The sequence below is a fragment of the Cyprinus carpio genome, chromosome A16 (genome assembly GCF_018340385.1).
Source record: "Cyprinus carpio isolate SPL01 chromosome A16, ASM1834038v1, whole genome shotgun sequence".
NCBI lineage: Eukaryota > Metazoa > Chordata > Actinopteri > Cypriniformes > Cyprinidae > Cyprinus > Cyprinus carpio.
Window position 1 is genome coordinate 4650678 of NC_056587.1, and position 15584 is coordinate 4666261.

Here is a 15584-nt window from a genome sequence, read left to right on the forward strand (position 1 = left end):
TGATGATGGGTAATCATGTGAAAAGGCTAGTCCCAGTTTTGGACCAAGCGAGGTATTTTTTTTTTTTGGCCTGTCATTGGTATGGGCTCATGTAAGCGCGTGGCGTTGCCAAGATATGTTCCTCATTAAGCATACTGTCAAATGACCAAACTCAGACATCTGCACAGTAGTACAGTGAACTACGACCTTCAAAGCTTTTCTCGACCGATATTCCTCTTCAGTTCCTCTCTCCACCTCTCTCTCTCACCCACTCTCTCTCTCACACACACACACACACACACATACACACACACACACACACACACACACATACACACACACACACACACAGAAGACGCAATGGGCTAATGCTGGGTGACAGCTCTTTCATGCAGTAATGTTGGTGAAAAGAGAGCTACAGTATATCCAACTCTTTACTGACACACACGGGCAGACTCCCACACCCCCTCATATAAGCACACATTAATACACACACACACACACACACACACACACACACACACTATATTAGCTGTTTGAGATACTATATTTGTAGGATAAGTGCACACACAAGTGCAACACCTTGGCGAAAGGAATTACTGAAATGCCACTGTAATGACATCCTACTCAAACACAAACAAGCAGAGATAGAAATAGAGTATGTGTGTGTGAGAGAGAGAGCGAGAGAGAGAGAGAGAGAGAGTTTCGATCAATTGGACTGCACGCTTCCCTGAGGCAATGGAACGATGAACCGCAGAGCAGAGAAGCACTTAACAGTCCCAGTGCAGAAAATACACACGCAAATATACACATTCACATTGCTCTGTCCTTTAAAGCTTAAGTATGTGTTTTTTGATGTTGAAAGTTACTATTAGTAATTTACATTTACTGTTCCATTGGAGTGGAGGGACAGCTATGAGGAAGCAATTCGTACCTTGTTTCCCGAAAATGTTAACTCTTTGTCTTTGTGGCGGATAAAACATTTCTATGTCAAACAAACCCGACACTTTTTTGGCCATTTTGGGGCGGGGCTGTGTGTTCGACCAATGGAAGACAAGGGGTGTGTTCAGGAAATGTGTTTGAAAACGATCATTATTTCTGCAATTCCCTTTGTTGCCGCTAGTGGCGTAGAAATTATACACTTCAGCTGATCAATGCATACTGTAATGCTTACATTTACACTTTAGCTCACACCCCTATTCAGTGGACACAGAGACAAACACACAACAGAAACACCAAGAACAATTACTATTAAAAAAAACATAACTAGGCTATATGAGCATCTACACTAATGCATGTCAAAGTTCTGTTTATTATAAGCGCGTTGCAGTTTTGTCTTCTATCGCTTTAAAAGCTCTGGCTCGTTAAAGCAGGATGGATTCTGATTGGCTGCCAATGTTTTTATCATTCATCAGCTGTGAAAAACCGTTCTGAAAATGATTCCAATTATATCGTTCCCCTGTGTCATTATCGTGGTTAAAATTGTTCTTTAAAACGATTTTCAAAACAATCTTTATGGTTACCGTTACAGGCGTGAATGGGTCTTAATAGGCATGTAGTTTCATTGTCTAACAGTTTAACTCTGGTCAACATCTATTTGTAGCTGTGATTTGTTATACTCATTCACAATGATATTGTATGGTTACAGTACATTTATTTTGCAATAAAACATTATGGAACGTTTAAATGTGTTTATTTTTGCCGCAAGGTCTGCGCTGACAAGCAGCCTTGACGATTTCAGGACCACGGGCAGCGCTTAAGATGCAGTTTCAATACAGTCTCTTAACCACTAGAGGGCACTGTGAACGCTGACAATTTAAAATATGTTGTCAGGCAAGTGTTAATTTTGTGGACCTACGTATTATGATACATTCAGAAAAGAGTCCTACAAAATAAGAACATTTAAATTATTTTAATTTAGCTTTTTTTCCCACTAAATTTGTCAACATTTTGCAGAAAGGGAGTAAACCAAATCGCAGCCAAACCACAACAGTACACAATACAACAAAAATTCAATATTTCTCAACTCTTTAGGAAAAAAAAAAAAAAAAACATCTCTCAGGCAGTATGAAACACTCTTATTTTAAATCCAAACAATATCTTAAGCATTTTAAATTTGTTCATTAACAAGTAATTCCCTCTTTAGCACTGAATGATCATTTGAACACTAAAACTAAAAATTCACAGGTTCCATGATGAGAAATAACTTAAGCTCAATAATATATGTTCAATGTTCAATAATATTTTTTCCCTATGACCTATAGAAGTAAAGGCAATAGTTCTCTTATGTGCTCTAATGTGTATGTCTAAGTACATGAATTGTCAGTTCTGTTGTGTGCGTTTGTCAAGTGTTCTGCATGAACCCTCATTTGATCCATTGCAGTTTAATATGCTACAATTTCACAATATTCAGTCATAAAAAGAGGCCTTTACAAACAGTATTTTTTCTGACTTCCTTTTCTCATATAAAAAAAAACTATATCTTGCCTTACATCACATTTCTGTGTCTCAATGTTTATGCATTATCTCAGTAAAAACAAACACTCCATACACTTTCTCTTCCATCTGCGTTTAGCATGGTGAGGCGCTCATGCGCATATGTGTGTGATAGTGTGGGGGCGGCACTGCAGGGGGTGCCGTAGACAGAGGCAGGGTCTGGGATGCTGCAGCTGCCCTGTGCGCCCCAGGGTGGAGGGGATGGTTGTGGGGGAATGGAGCTGCAGAACCTGATGATGGCAGCTGGTATCCAGCTCCAGAGGTGGGGCTGGAAGCACCTATGATTCCTGGAGATGATGTGCTCTGCTGGCCGCTGATCTTCAGCGGGGGCTGGGGGTTCTGCGTGAGCTGGATGGAGATGTCGCTGGAGATCTCGGAGGCGCTCCGAGCACGCTGGGAGGGAGGCCAGGTCTCTGGCTGCAGGTACTGGCCACTGTAGTCGCTGCCCTCAGAAAGCCGGGGGCGGTAGAGAGCCGGGTGAGGCCGATACGTCTCCTCTTCTGCATAACGCTTCATAAAGAGATACACTGACATCACACCAGCACCCTGAGAGAATGAGAGAAAGTTTAACAGAGAGAATGAAGAGATCTGATGTCATAATTTCCACATTCCAAATATCTAGTATATGGGACAAATTTGTTTGACATTTTCTTGCTTTATGGCTACATTTTATTAGACCAACATCTGTGTGTTTCTTAACAACTCTTACAGCATTACACTGGTAAGATTTTTTATGTTTCTAAATGAAGTCTCTTAAGCTCACCAAGGCTGTATTTATTTGATCAAATATACAGTAAAATAGTAATTTATTCCTGTGATGCGAAGCTTAATTTTCAGCATCATTACTCCAGTATGGTGTCCCATACTTGGAATTTGTGCTTTGCATTTCACCCATCCAAGTGCACACCACAGCAGTGAGTAGTGAACACACACACACACACACACACACACACACAGAAGTGAGTAGTGACACACACACACACACACACACACGGAAACACACACACACACACACACACACACACACACACACAATATCACTGTGAACACAAACTCAGAGCAATGGGCAGCCATTTTTGCTGCGGTGCCCAGAGAGCAGTTGGGGGTTCGGTGTTCATATTTATAATGATTAATAATCTTAAATTTTGTTTTAAATATATATTTTATTTGTGTTATTATATAATGTTTTGTTTTTTTAATGTATTTAATCATTTATTTACTTTGGGTATTTGTGGCAAATCAATAAAGCATTTGTGAGAGGTTGGTAATAATGTCAGCACACACAGGAAATACTATTCTGGCTCTGTTTAGGTGACTACACTCTTCTTAAAATGAAGAAAAGCTTGACATGAATATATGAGGGGATTTTACAGAAATTCCTCTTTGCTCTTGCTCTAATATTCTCTCTCTCACACACACTGACAAACTAATGTTTCCTTTGGCGACCGTAATAGTAAAAGGATCCTGCTGAATCAAGCAGAATAAAAAGAGTTAGAGCTTGAACTTCAATTTTGCTTAATCCTCACTTTATGGGCACACACAAGAAACGGCTGACAGATCTGCAGCTCTGGCTGCTCCATCATCCGCTTCGTCTTCTTCTGACTTTCATAATCACCTCAGTAACATCCACCTTTGAATCTGAAATATCTGAAAACCTTAAAACCCAATCTCATGTGGATATCATGTAGAAACATGAATAAATATATATAGTGAAACCAAAAATTTTTCAGACATCAGATATAATTGTTGATATTTTTTACTAGTATCTTAAGAAAATATTTTTCAAACTTGTATATGTTTATATTGTTTTACACTGACCTTCCTTGAGTTCAGGGTTTTGAGGAGTAACTAAAATGGAGCACATTTGAAGCTCCACATTCATAATACATTAAGAGAGCGCACTCCAAGCTCCTGCCTTCGACTGAAGTGTATTTCAGGGCAGGGTCATGTTAAAAGCATCTGCTTCAGCAGCATCAAGTGACATAATTACAGTACCATCATTTGTTAAGCCCCTCGGGCCTAGAAGCATGGATACATTCAACCCATAGGAGCTTTCACAATAAATATGTCTAAATCTTGACCATTCAAGGCCAAGGGCTTGAATTTACTCTGTGCAAAAAATGACTTATAAAAAAAGGCAGATGATCTGATATTTTGGACTGAAATTTTATCCCCTGACCTCTTTGAGCAGGAAGGAGCTGGCAGCAAATGCAAAGGACCAGCCGTAGCGGTAGTTGAAGAACTGTTCTGGCTCCCGCGGCCTGTTCATTACTTCATCATTGATACTGGAGATATACAGCACCAACCCCACCACCAGACTCAACCCTGAGAGAAAGAGGGTGTGAGAATAACAAATGAGTGAAGAAAAATCAACAGACCACCACAATCACGACTCCCACCTGCTGAATAACAGTGTTAAATGCAGCTGTATGAAAACTAGAGAAATACCAACAACAGAACTAATATAGTTAAATAACTGCGCGGTGATGAGGACATCAGTCTTCCTGTCGGGCCCCTGAGGACTTACTGCTCAACCTCGGATGTCTGTAAGGTGAGGAGAATAAGCGAACAGGGAGGAATAGGGAAGCAGGGCAGTAAACACACACACACACACACACACACACACACACACACACACACACACACACACACACACACACACACACACACACACACACTCCAGGGCTCTGCCCGGCCACTGATGAGAGGACATCAGCTCCATCTAAATAAATCACAGCCCCGAACCCTCCTCACTGCAGGCACAGCAGGCTAGGAGAGATGCATGGAGGACAGAGGAGAGAAATCTGCTTGTTAAACGTTCTTTTAGATGCCAAAAGCAAACAACAATGCTAACATACACTCACTGTGTGCTGTAATTTTACCAAAAAATCATAATCCTAACCTTTAATTCTTGATGGTCAGACAGTGATTCATCTTTTATGAATCATTCAAATATCGCTGTCCAGAATGCTGTTAGCCCGGAGACTGTGTACCGTGAATTTTTAAAAGCTTTGCTTAAATTTGTAATAAACAGTAAACTTGTAAACAGTGCTTGATCTATGCATATTTCTCTCTTGATTCAGACTTCACAACTTTTTTCACTGGAGAAAACAATATTATGGATAGAGGACTCACATGAAGTTGAAAAAGTAATGGATTTGTTTCTTACAAACACCCAGATTTTCACTTCTTTTCAAACACAAGATGTTAGATGATGGACTGGATTCGACTGGATTACTTGTGGATTATTGTGATGTTTTTATAAACTGTTTGGGCTCTCATTCTGACGGCACCCATTCACTACAGAGGATCCATTGATGAGAAAGTGATGTAATGCTAAATTTCTCCAGTGACCATAAATGGCCTGAGGGTGAGTAAAAATTCAGCAAATTGTAATTTTTAGGTGAACCATTTCTTTAACAAGTGGATTGTGGGGAGCAGAGGTATGTGAGTATGTGTGCAGGTTTGGACAGAGAATGATGGTGAAACTGAGTAACAGGGCGAGAAACAACATGCACAAACTGAGAAATGCCTGTAATATTTATCACAACAGCTGAATGACCAACTCTCTCACCCACATACACAAAACAAAAACACAACATTCCTGCAAACATCAGCTACATTTCACAGCCGCTCCATCTAACGGCACTATCAGCGCACATGATCTTTACTTTTTAATGGTTTCTTTCAACTGAAGCACTTTTATCAGCCCCGAGCAGTCTGAAATGCCCATTACATATTCAGCGGCAGGCTGACAGAGAACACAGAGAGAAAAGGACAAGTAAAAAGGTGTTTTTTAAGGGCAGTCTGTCAGGAAGTTTGTGCTGCAGGAGGAGAGAGGTGTTTTCGATAAAGTTGAAGGTCTTTTCTGGCCATGTGCAAGGTTGAGGCAGTGATGCAGTAAACAACAGTGGCATCTGCATACAAATAAGTTCTACATTCAGGTTAGGTTAAGTCTCTTACTATGGACTGTTGTTAAAGTGCTATTTCATGCATGTTTACATAAATGCAACAAAATGCATTTATTTAGCACTTAAAAAAAAAAATCATTACAAATTATATAATATGCATAACAATTTGAGAGAAAATTAAATAAATAGTAACAAATATTTATATATATTGTTTTGATTTTATATTTCTTTAAATTTTCATTCTTTATATGTAATGACAATGCATGAACTCCACAAGTTTGTCCACAAGTTGATCATGTTCTCATCATGATTTGAGAATGATCCAATGTCACAAATGTGTTTGTCTGATTAGGGAATATACCTGAAATATACCTTAATCCTAGGTTTTCTTTGTGGACATTTGAACTCTGTATGTACATGTTTATGCATCAGGATAAAAAAAAAAATACAGTATATTATTTTATGGTTAGTTTAAGTTCATCATTAATTGTATGTATATGAGCTCTTAATATTTAGACACATTTGTGCTGTAATCAGGGGGGAGGACGCGAACTTCGTGAAGGAGAGCTCGGTTCGGTGTTGCTGTCCGTGACACACGGCTCTCTGCGTGCGCACCGAACACAACGCGTGAGTACTCAAATTGAGCTTTTCCATGTCTTGTGTTTGAATGCTTTAAACTCTTTGGAATGTTTAAATTGGCAAGGCTTAAAAACACATGCAAATGATAAGCTTTCATGATGACGTGTAGCTGTGGCCCGTCAACTGTCCTGAGCATCTTTTTAGGCTGGCCTCAGCCTGTCGGTTGAGATCGCCAGCCCCCTCCCATAATCGTTACCACCTTTCATCCCACTAGCGACGGCCCTGGCTACAATGCCTACGAGGGTCTCTGTCTGATTCTCTCTAATTAAGCATGTTTTATATTTTATAAATTTGCTGACCTCTGCTGGTGCAGCACTGAAATACATGCTCAGATATTTGAGGTATCTACTGGGAAATAAATCTGGCACCATTGACTGATGAGTTTAATCTTCACATTTACATAATATGGGACACATCAGGCAGTTGTGCCATCATGAATAAAAGTTTTTGCTCTGTATTAGAACACTGCATGAGAAAATAATAAGAGCTAAGGATATGCAACTGTGTAATGAGAGCTGTCATGTGACAGAGGGTTATAAGACATGCTACTTATATGATAGATGTGTTAGCTTACAGAATAACTAATGCAATAAAAATACAGCACTTCCACCAAAGAAATTTTTATCACTGCATTCCCTGGTTCCAAAAACTTCTAAATAATAAACAGACGGAGAGATTTCATGCTCAGACACAGGTTTTTGATTTAAGGAGACATCATTAATGTAATACAGATGGTGCTGCTGCATTCTGATGAGTGCAGAACACAAAATCCTCACATTTAATCGCCCTGAAAAAAGATCTGCATTCAATATGTTTTGAACTATTTTTAACTGTAAGAGTATTTTAGAAAGAGACTTAATTCCAAAGAATGTTCCTCCAGTCCCGTTTGTGATTACATAATTATAGATTTTCCTATCCTAAATGCGTTATTTATTCAATATAAATATAAAATGTCTAAAAACTGAGAAAATTTAGACAGAATTCATGAAGGGTCATAAAATATGGATTCATTGCACCAGTTGTGTCCACCTTACAGATGGAAAGGTTTCCTGCTACCTGAGAGGATGAAGAAGATTCCAGAAACCAAGGCCAGAATGGTGCGCTGTGGACGGATGTGGCCCACGTTACTGATGATGAAGGCCATGAACACGAAGAGCAGGGACACCATAGGGAAAGGAGTAGCTGTCCGCACCATCTCTGCCAGAACAGCAAATACATGTGTGTGAGAGCTGTGCGTGTAAATGTGGATGTGTTACTTTGATCTGAAGTCATGTTCACTCACTGAGGATATTTGCAGTGTTTTCTGTGGTGATTTCAATCTCTGGCTCTGTGAAATACTCAGAGGCCACACATCTACCTTTCTCTGTACCTAAAACGGTGAGACAGAGGATATAATGAAAGATATTTATATATATATATAAAATACAGGAACTACATAAATATATAAATACACATTTAATATTATTACATTATGTTTTTATAATAATATTATTATCATCACTTTTGTGTCATTTTTGTTTAAACGAAAAAAATCATGATTATTTTATTGTATTGACAGTATTTTAGTTAATGAAACAAACAAACAAAAAAATTATAATTATAAGTAGGCAGATGCACTTTTACCCTAATACAAAGTAAAACATATTTATTATAATGAATAAAATAATACTTTAATCATTTTCTTTGACATCAGTAGAATGATAAGTTACTAAATTATACAATTATTTATTTTTGCACAACACATTGTCTTTTTCACACTACTTTTCCCACAAATTATGAATGGTTATTTATACATGAAAACATCCAATATATTTAAAATATTTACACTACCGTTCAAAAGTTTGGGGTGGGTAAAAATGTTATGTTTTCGGGGGGAAAAAAAGTATCTTATGCTCATCAAATATATATTAAAAACAGTCCTATTATGAAATAACATTACATTTTAAAATAACTGTTTTCTATTTTAATATATTCTATTTTAATTTTTAATGTAATTAACTATTTTGATGGTAAAGCTGATTTTTCAGAAGCTATTACTCTTACTACAGTCTTCAGTGTCACATGATATTTCAAAAATCAATCAAATATTTTGTTGTTCTGCTAAGGAATTTTTTTAATCAATTTTTATTATATTATTATCAGCATTAAAACATTTATGTGATACTTTTTTCAGGATTCCTTAACGAATAGAAAGTTCAAAAGAACAGCATTGATTTGAAATAGAAACATTATAGATGCCTTTACTCTCAGTTTTGATCAATGTAATGTATAGTTGGTGAATTATGGAGTTAATTTAATTTAATTGAAGTTTAAATTTTATTTGTATTTAATTTAGTTTTTTTATGTTTATTTTTATTTAAGTGAAGTTTTATGTTTATATACAGTGGTGTGAAAAATTGTTGGCCCCCTTCCTGATTTCTTATTTTTTTACATGTTTGTCACACTTTAATGTTTCAGATCATCAAAAAAATTTAAATATTTGTAAAAGATAACACAAGCGAACACAACATGCAGTTTTTAAATGAAGGTTTTTATTATTAAGGGAAAACAAAATCCAAAACTACATGGCCCTGTGTGAAAAAGTGTTTGCCCCCTAAACCTAATAACTGGTTGGGCCACTCTTAGCAGCAACAACTGCAATCAAGCATTTGCGATAACTAGCAATGAGTCTGTTAAAGAGCCGGTCGAGTTATTTTTGCCCACTTCTCTTTGCAGAATTGTTTTAATTCAGCCAGAGCATGAACCGCCTTTTTAAGGTCATGCCACAGCATCTCAATAGGATTCAGGTCAGGACTTTGACTAGGCCACTCCAAAGTCTTCATTTTGTTTTTCTACAGCCATTCAGAGGTGGACTTGCTGGTGTGTTTTGGATCATTGTCCTGCTGCAGAACCCAAGTTCGTGTCAGCTTGAGGTCACGAACAGATGGCCGGACATTCTCCTTCAGGATTTTTTTGGTAAACAGCAGAATTCATGGTTCCATTTATCACAGCAAGTCGTCCAGGTCCTTTAAGCAGCAAAACAGCCCCAGACCATCACACTGCCACCACCATATTTTACTGTTGGTATGATGTTCTTTTTCTGAAATGCCGTGTTTCTTTTATGCCAGACGTAATAGGACACACACCTTCCAAAACGTTCAACTTTTGTCTCGTCAGTCCACAGAGTATTTTCCCCAAAGTCTTGGGGATCATCAAGATGTTTTCTGGCGAAACTGAGATGAGCCTTTATGTTCTTTTTGCTCAGCAGCAGTTTTCGTCTTGGAGCTCTACCACGCAGACCTTTTTTGCCCAGTCTCTTTCTTATGGTGGAGTCATGAACACTGACCTTAACTGAGGCAAGTGAGGCCTGCAGTTCTTTGGGTGTTGTTGTGGGGTCTTTTGTGACCTCTTGGATGAGTCATTTAAAAGCTGCATGTTGTGTTTACTTGTGTTATCTTTGACTAATATTTAAATTAGTTTGATGATCTGAAACATTAAAGTGGGACAAACATGCAAAAAAATTAATCAGGAAGGGGGCCAACACTTTTTCACACCATTGTGTATATATTCCCTTGCAGGCAAATCACCATGTTTGGGGGTCCTTCACATCCGAAAGTTTTATCATAAAAAGTACTAAGACCTTAGTGTATAATATGTGTGAATCCGCACCTGCTATGAAACACACTCTCCAGAGGCCAGAATGCAAGGCCATCTTGACATCAACAGTTTGGTTCTGCTGCAGTACGATTCCCTCCTCTATCAGCAGCCAATAATCCGTCGCCACGGCAACCCCCACCAACAGCAGTCCGCACGCCCCAAACACTGTAGAGAGCAGAGTCAGAGCCCTGCTGCTGCAAGAGCTCATCTGCACATACACACACACACACATACACATACATATCAACCGCCTGCACCCAAGGTCCAAATCACAGCAAAAACATTAGCAGGGAGTGAAACGGCACCATAAAATCTACACTCTTCTACACAATTCTGCGTTCTTCTCCAGTTCACCAGTAAAAATGGCAAGAGAAATCAGATAGAAGGAGTGTAAAAGATCACGATAGACAGTTCCTGTCCCGCTGTGGCTGTGATCAGCCAATCACAAGAAAGGTCAAAGTTCACCAGGCTTAATGTGTGGCATTCATTGAAGCAGAATGTAAAACGTGATCGGCAGTGATTCAGATGGCACAACACACACATCACACACAAGCGCCTACAGTGTCATGAGTCATAGCTTTACTGTGAGACACAGACCTCATCCGTATGGCAGAAGAAACAGATGTACACACACACACACACACACACACACACACACACACACACACACACACACACACACACACACACACACACACACACACACACACACACACACACACACACAACTGTCCTGCTCACTAATTCAGACTGGCATTTAGAGGTAAATATCTAATCTAATATTTATATTATATGGAATATAATATGTATTATATATAATTTTAATATTTAGATTTCATTTGGCCTTTATTTGATTTATGTTTAATAGTTTTAGTTAACAATAGCAACACTTCTTTTAAACTGAGAAAGAAAGGTACAGGCTGTAAAGGAACACAGACAGGGCAAGAAAAGGCACCGGAATGAGGAGAGGCCATATGGGGCAACTAACTAAAAATGGCAGTATGTAAATGTCAGAGTGTACATTATGAACTAGTGTTCTCTATGTGCAATGTGTTGTAAATGTAAGATTACATCCTCTTTCTGACCCCGTTGACCTCTCTGATTCTCCCAGGGCAGAGCTGATCTATTCTTAATTAATGATGGTTGATTTTTGTCTCAGTTGTGAATGGATGACAGCGCTGATGACAACCTGAAAGGGATTTTCAAAGCGAAATGTTCGTATTGCTCTCTGTCATTTTCTCTGCATCTGTGACTGGCTGATACAGGAACACTTTCGAGCTACATGTTTAAAGCTTATGATCAGACATGTGATTATTAATGCAATGAATGCTGTATTTGGTTACATGCGTGAGGTTGAAAGAATCAGTTTCCTGTCTCCGCAGTCACTCAGCTGCTGCTGCTATGGCATCTTTTATGATGGATATTTTTGAAGAGGCTGTATAAAGTGTGTGTGAGAGAATGTGTCTGAGTGTGTGTGTGTGTGTGTGTGTGTGTGTGTGTGTGTGTGTGTGTGTGTGTGTGTGTGTGTGTGTGTGTGTGTGTGTGTGTGTGTGTGTGTGTGTGTGTGTGTGTGTGTGTGTGTGTTTTCATGCTGTCATTTCCAGTGTGTCTCTCCGAGTTGGTAATTCAGAGCAGCACCCTGAGCAACAAGAGAGGGAGAAAAAGAAAGAGTAAGAAAGAGAAAAAGGGAGACTAAGACTCTTGGCTTCCAAAATGAATCTCAGGTGTCTAGATGAGAGTTTAGTGCCATCTATGTGAATATCAGAGAGTTTGACCTTTTGTCGTTCATCCTGCTGCATAGAATGACACAAGCTTTAACACCAGCAGTCAACAGAAGATGAACCTCAGCAAATGATGGACAGATTTTGCAATGCAGTGAAAAAAGGCACAGCGTTAAGGCTGTGGAGAAAAGGTGCTGGTGCTGAGTGCTCTGAAGCAAACACAATAGAGGCAAAGACCAACGATGTCAAAATCCAGCTTGACCGTCTACACCAAGAGGTTTTTTTTTTCCGCTGAACTCTTTTGCTCACAGCTCTTCTGCTCCCTCAAGGCTGTGTACCGATGTAGAAGAGAGGTTACTTCTCCATGACAAAAGCAGTCCACCCAAGTTCGACCAAAACTTGCACGGTCAGCCACAGATTACTTATCAGTTTGCAGATTATTTTGTCTGATCTTGACCTCTGCCTAAGAAACTCTTTTTGCACTGACACAACTTGAGGTAATTCTCCTATACTTCAAACTCCCTTGAGATTGGTGCCACACATAGTATGTACTTAAAGGGATAGTTCATCAAAAAATGAAAACGTTGTCATCATTTACTCACCCTCATGCTGTTCCAAACAATATGAATTTCTTTCTTCTGTTTAACACAAATGAAGATATTATGAACAATGCTGGTTACCAAACAGTTGCTTGTAGTCAATGACTTCTTTTTTTATTGGGGGTGAACTATCCCTTTAAAGTGTGAATGATGTCAATGTGGGTAACAGTAAGTGCACTTGATCCAAAATATTTATGTAACAGTTAACCCCAGAAGATATTCAGAAAAATGTCTTTTTGACCATAAAATCAAATTCAGTGAGGTCCGGTGTTTTTTGGACCCCACTGACTTTCAATGTGTGGACAAACACGGTTCAGAAAGATATTTATGTTCCACAGAAGCAAGTAAGTCTATAGATTTGGAACGTCATAAGGGTGAGTAAATGACACAATTTTTGGGTGAACTGTCTCTTTAAATATTTTTGTTTAAAGGAACACTACGACGTTTAGTAGATGACTAGATGTATTACAGTAAATACGTTGTGAACAAAATACATACAGTACAGTGAGGAACAGCGACAGAGAGAAGAGAAAGAGTGCCAAGCCAGATGTAGGCTAATGTATGGAAAGACCTTGGCCCAGTAATGATGGAGTTCCCACCTACATGCCAGTGCGCGCCTCCTGGGGCACCTGACTGAGCCAGTTACAGTTTCAACCACCTCAGCTACCATTCACTCACTTCTGCCTTACACAAAAATGCTCAACAGCTTGAAATGTCAGTACAACTCACTGCATACCAATCTTCTAAATGACCCTGGAGCTTTACAATTCACAACGGACCACAAACAACTCTCTTACACGATAAACCTTCACCTCACGTATCGACACAACATGCGACTGCCTCACAGACCTGCTGGGATTATAGAAACGCGTCTGTAACTCGATCGACGTGCAGCCACAGACAAGTAAACGTTCGTTTCCCTTAACTTCTGTCTGTAACACCTGACAAAAGTTAAAATATGTTTTGACTCGCATTAGCTGAGAACATTAAAGAACAATGAAAGCAGAGTGAAGAAGCGTGTACTCACCCTACCCGTGCGCGTGCAGCTGACAAGTATGCAGCGAGCGCGCAGGCACAAGCTTCACACCAGGGGTGCCTGGCAAAATATCCGCGCACTGTCTCTCTCTCTCCCTCCCTCTTTTTATCCCAGCAAAACGAAAGAGAGCAAAAAGCAGCGCAGACGTTGTGCGTAGTAATGCGCAATGTAAAATGTATTTTTGCATTTTGGATGGATGGATGGATGGATGGATGGAAAGATGGAAGCTAATGTGTGGTGTCAGTGATTTTGATAAGAAAAAGACGGTTATTATTGCAAACCATTTATGGCTTACAAATATCAGTTATCAGCCGATAAGAGAGTATTGATTGATTGATTGATTGATTGATTGATTGTCGGTTTAGTTTTATTCGATACAGCCAGTAGAGGATATCCATGCTCATTTTCTAAGTTTTTGCATTTATATTACATTTGCAGTCATATTTTGCTCACTTTAAGTTAATCTGAGCCAATAATTAGTTAAAAAGCTAATCATTTAAGAACACTGCATTGAAAAAATAAACGGTGTAGTATTTACTCTGTAACCATTTTCACTCGGACATTGCAAGCACAGTACATTTCACATATTTAAAAAGAAACGACAACATTGAATCAAACGTAAAATTTTGAGCTAAAAAAACTGAAATAGTATTTTGTACTCCAGTAATCTTTGTTTTATTTACAACTTAGAAAAGTATATATATATATTTTGTGATAAAGTGTTAAATTTCATTTTTAGAAAACCTCAAATCAAATACCGATTTTTGTATACTGTACATACTGTGAGGCCTAAATATTGATAAAGTGTTAAATTTCATTTTTTGAGGACTTAATATATATTTTTTATTTTTTTATATTGTTTTAATTGGGTAATAGTTTTAATATCGATACATCTGTAATATGGCTGTAAGTGTGTGAATGAAATTGGTGTCTCTGTAAAAGTGTAGACCTGCCAAATTCCAGCACTCTCCCTTATGTAAAGAGACAGAGAACTTAAGTAAATTAGTTCAGGTATAGAAGGAAAGACAGATTGGTCAGTAGTGTATTGTGAGAAGACAGGCAGAGAGCAGCATCATTTAAATGAGTAATTAGTGCAATTTCTCTTAACAATTTGTCATAATTCAAAGGGTCTTTGCAGCGACATCCAAGATTTACATGTCACTGTATCTTTGTTGGATTTAACAAAAGAAAATGTGCAGCATGATGGCAGTGTTTCTTCTGATTCTCTTAATGAGATAAATGTAGGATTACTGGTGTTTTTTTTCTTCAAAAGAAACATCTGAGAAGCAGACGACAAAAGCAAAAGTCTGAGAAAAACAATTGAGATAATACAAAGATTGCATTTGTGGTGTTTATTTCTTATCTGCAAACACACATCCACTTTAAATTCAGAATAAAAGCTCAGATAAATGCTCACATTTGTCATTTTCCCTGATGGAGTCAAGCCTCATCTGATCCTTTCTCAGTTTTTTCTCAATTAGTCCCATTACACTTCATTGTGGCCTCAGCCTCATGATAAAGTATTTTTAGGCATGATATCAATAGCATGGTACACTCTGACCTCAAG

At 38.5% G+C, this 15584-nt stretch overlaps 1 protein-coding gene across 2 annotated transcripts; it reads right to left on the bottom strand.

The window, feature by feature from the left end:
- Window positions 1-1876: 1876 nt before the first annotated feature.
- On the bottom strand, window positions 1877-14148 carry LOC109055300 (voltage-dependent calcium channel gamma-7 subunit-like). 2 transcript variants are annotated; one of them, XM_042772133.1, is made up of 7 exons: window positions 14009-14148; window positions 10674-10869; window positions 8308-8394; window positions 8082-8222; window positions 4655-4800; window positions 2517-3021; window positions 1877-2430 (listed from the first exon to the last, which is right to left on the bottom strand). In XM_042772133.1, the coding sequence occupies exons 2-6, from the start codon at window positions 10867-10869 to the stop codon at window positions 2551-2553; spliced, it is 1041 nt and encodes a 346-aa protein (XP_042628067.1). In that variant the 5' UTR covers window positions 14009-14148; the 3' UTR covers window positions 1877-2430; window positions 2517-2550. The 2 variants fall into 2 exon arrangements, with proteins under 2 accessions (XP_042628067.1, XP_042628066.1); XM_042772132.1 differs by having other exon boundaries at window positions 1877-3021.
- Window positions 14149-15584: the final 1436 nt, after the last annotated feature.

Coding starts and splice junctions, on each gene's coding strand:
- LOC109055300 (XM_042772133.1), bottom strand. CDS start 10,869: ATGAGCTCTTGCAGCAGCAGGGCTCTGACTCTGCTCTCTACAGTGTTT. Junction 8,395..10,673: donor GAGAGTGTGTTTCATAGCAG/GTGCGGATTCAC, acceptor TCACCGTTTTAG/GTACAGAGAAAGGTAGATGT. Junction 8,223..8,307: donor AAACACTGCAAATATCCTCA/GTGAGTGAACAT, acceptor CTGTTCTGGCAG/AGATGGTGCGGACAGCTACT.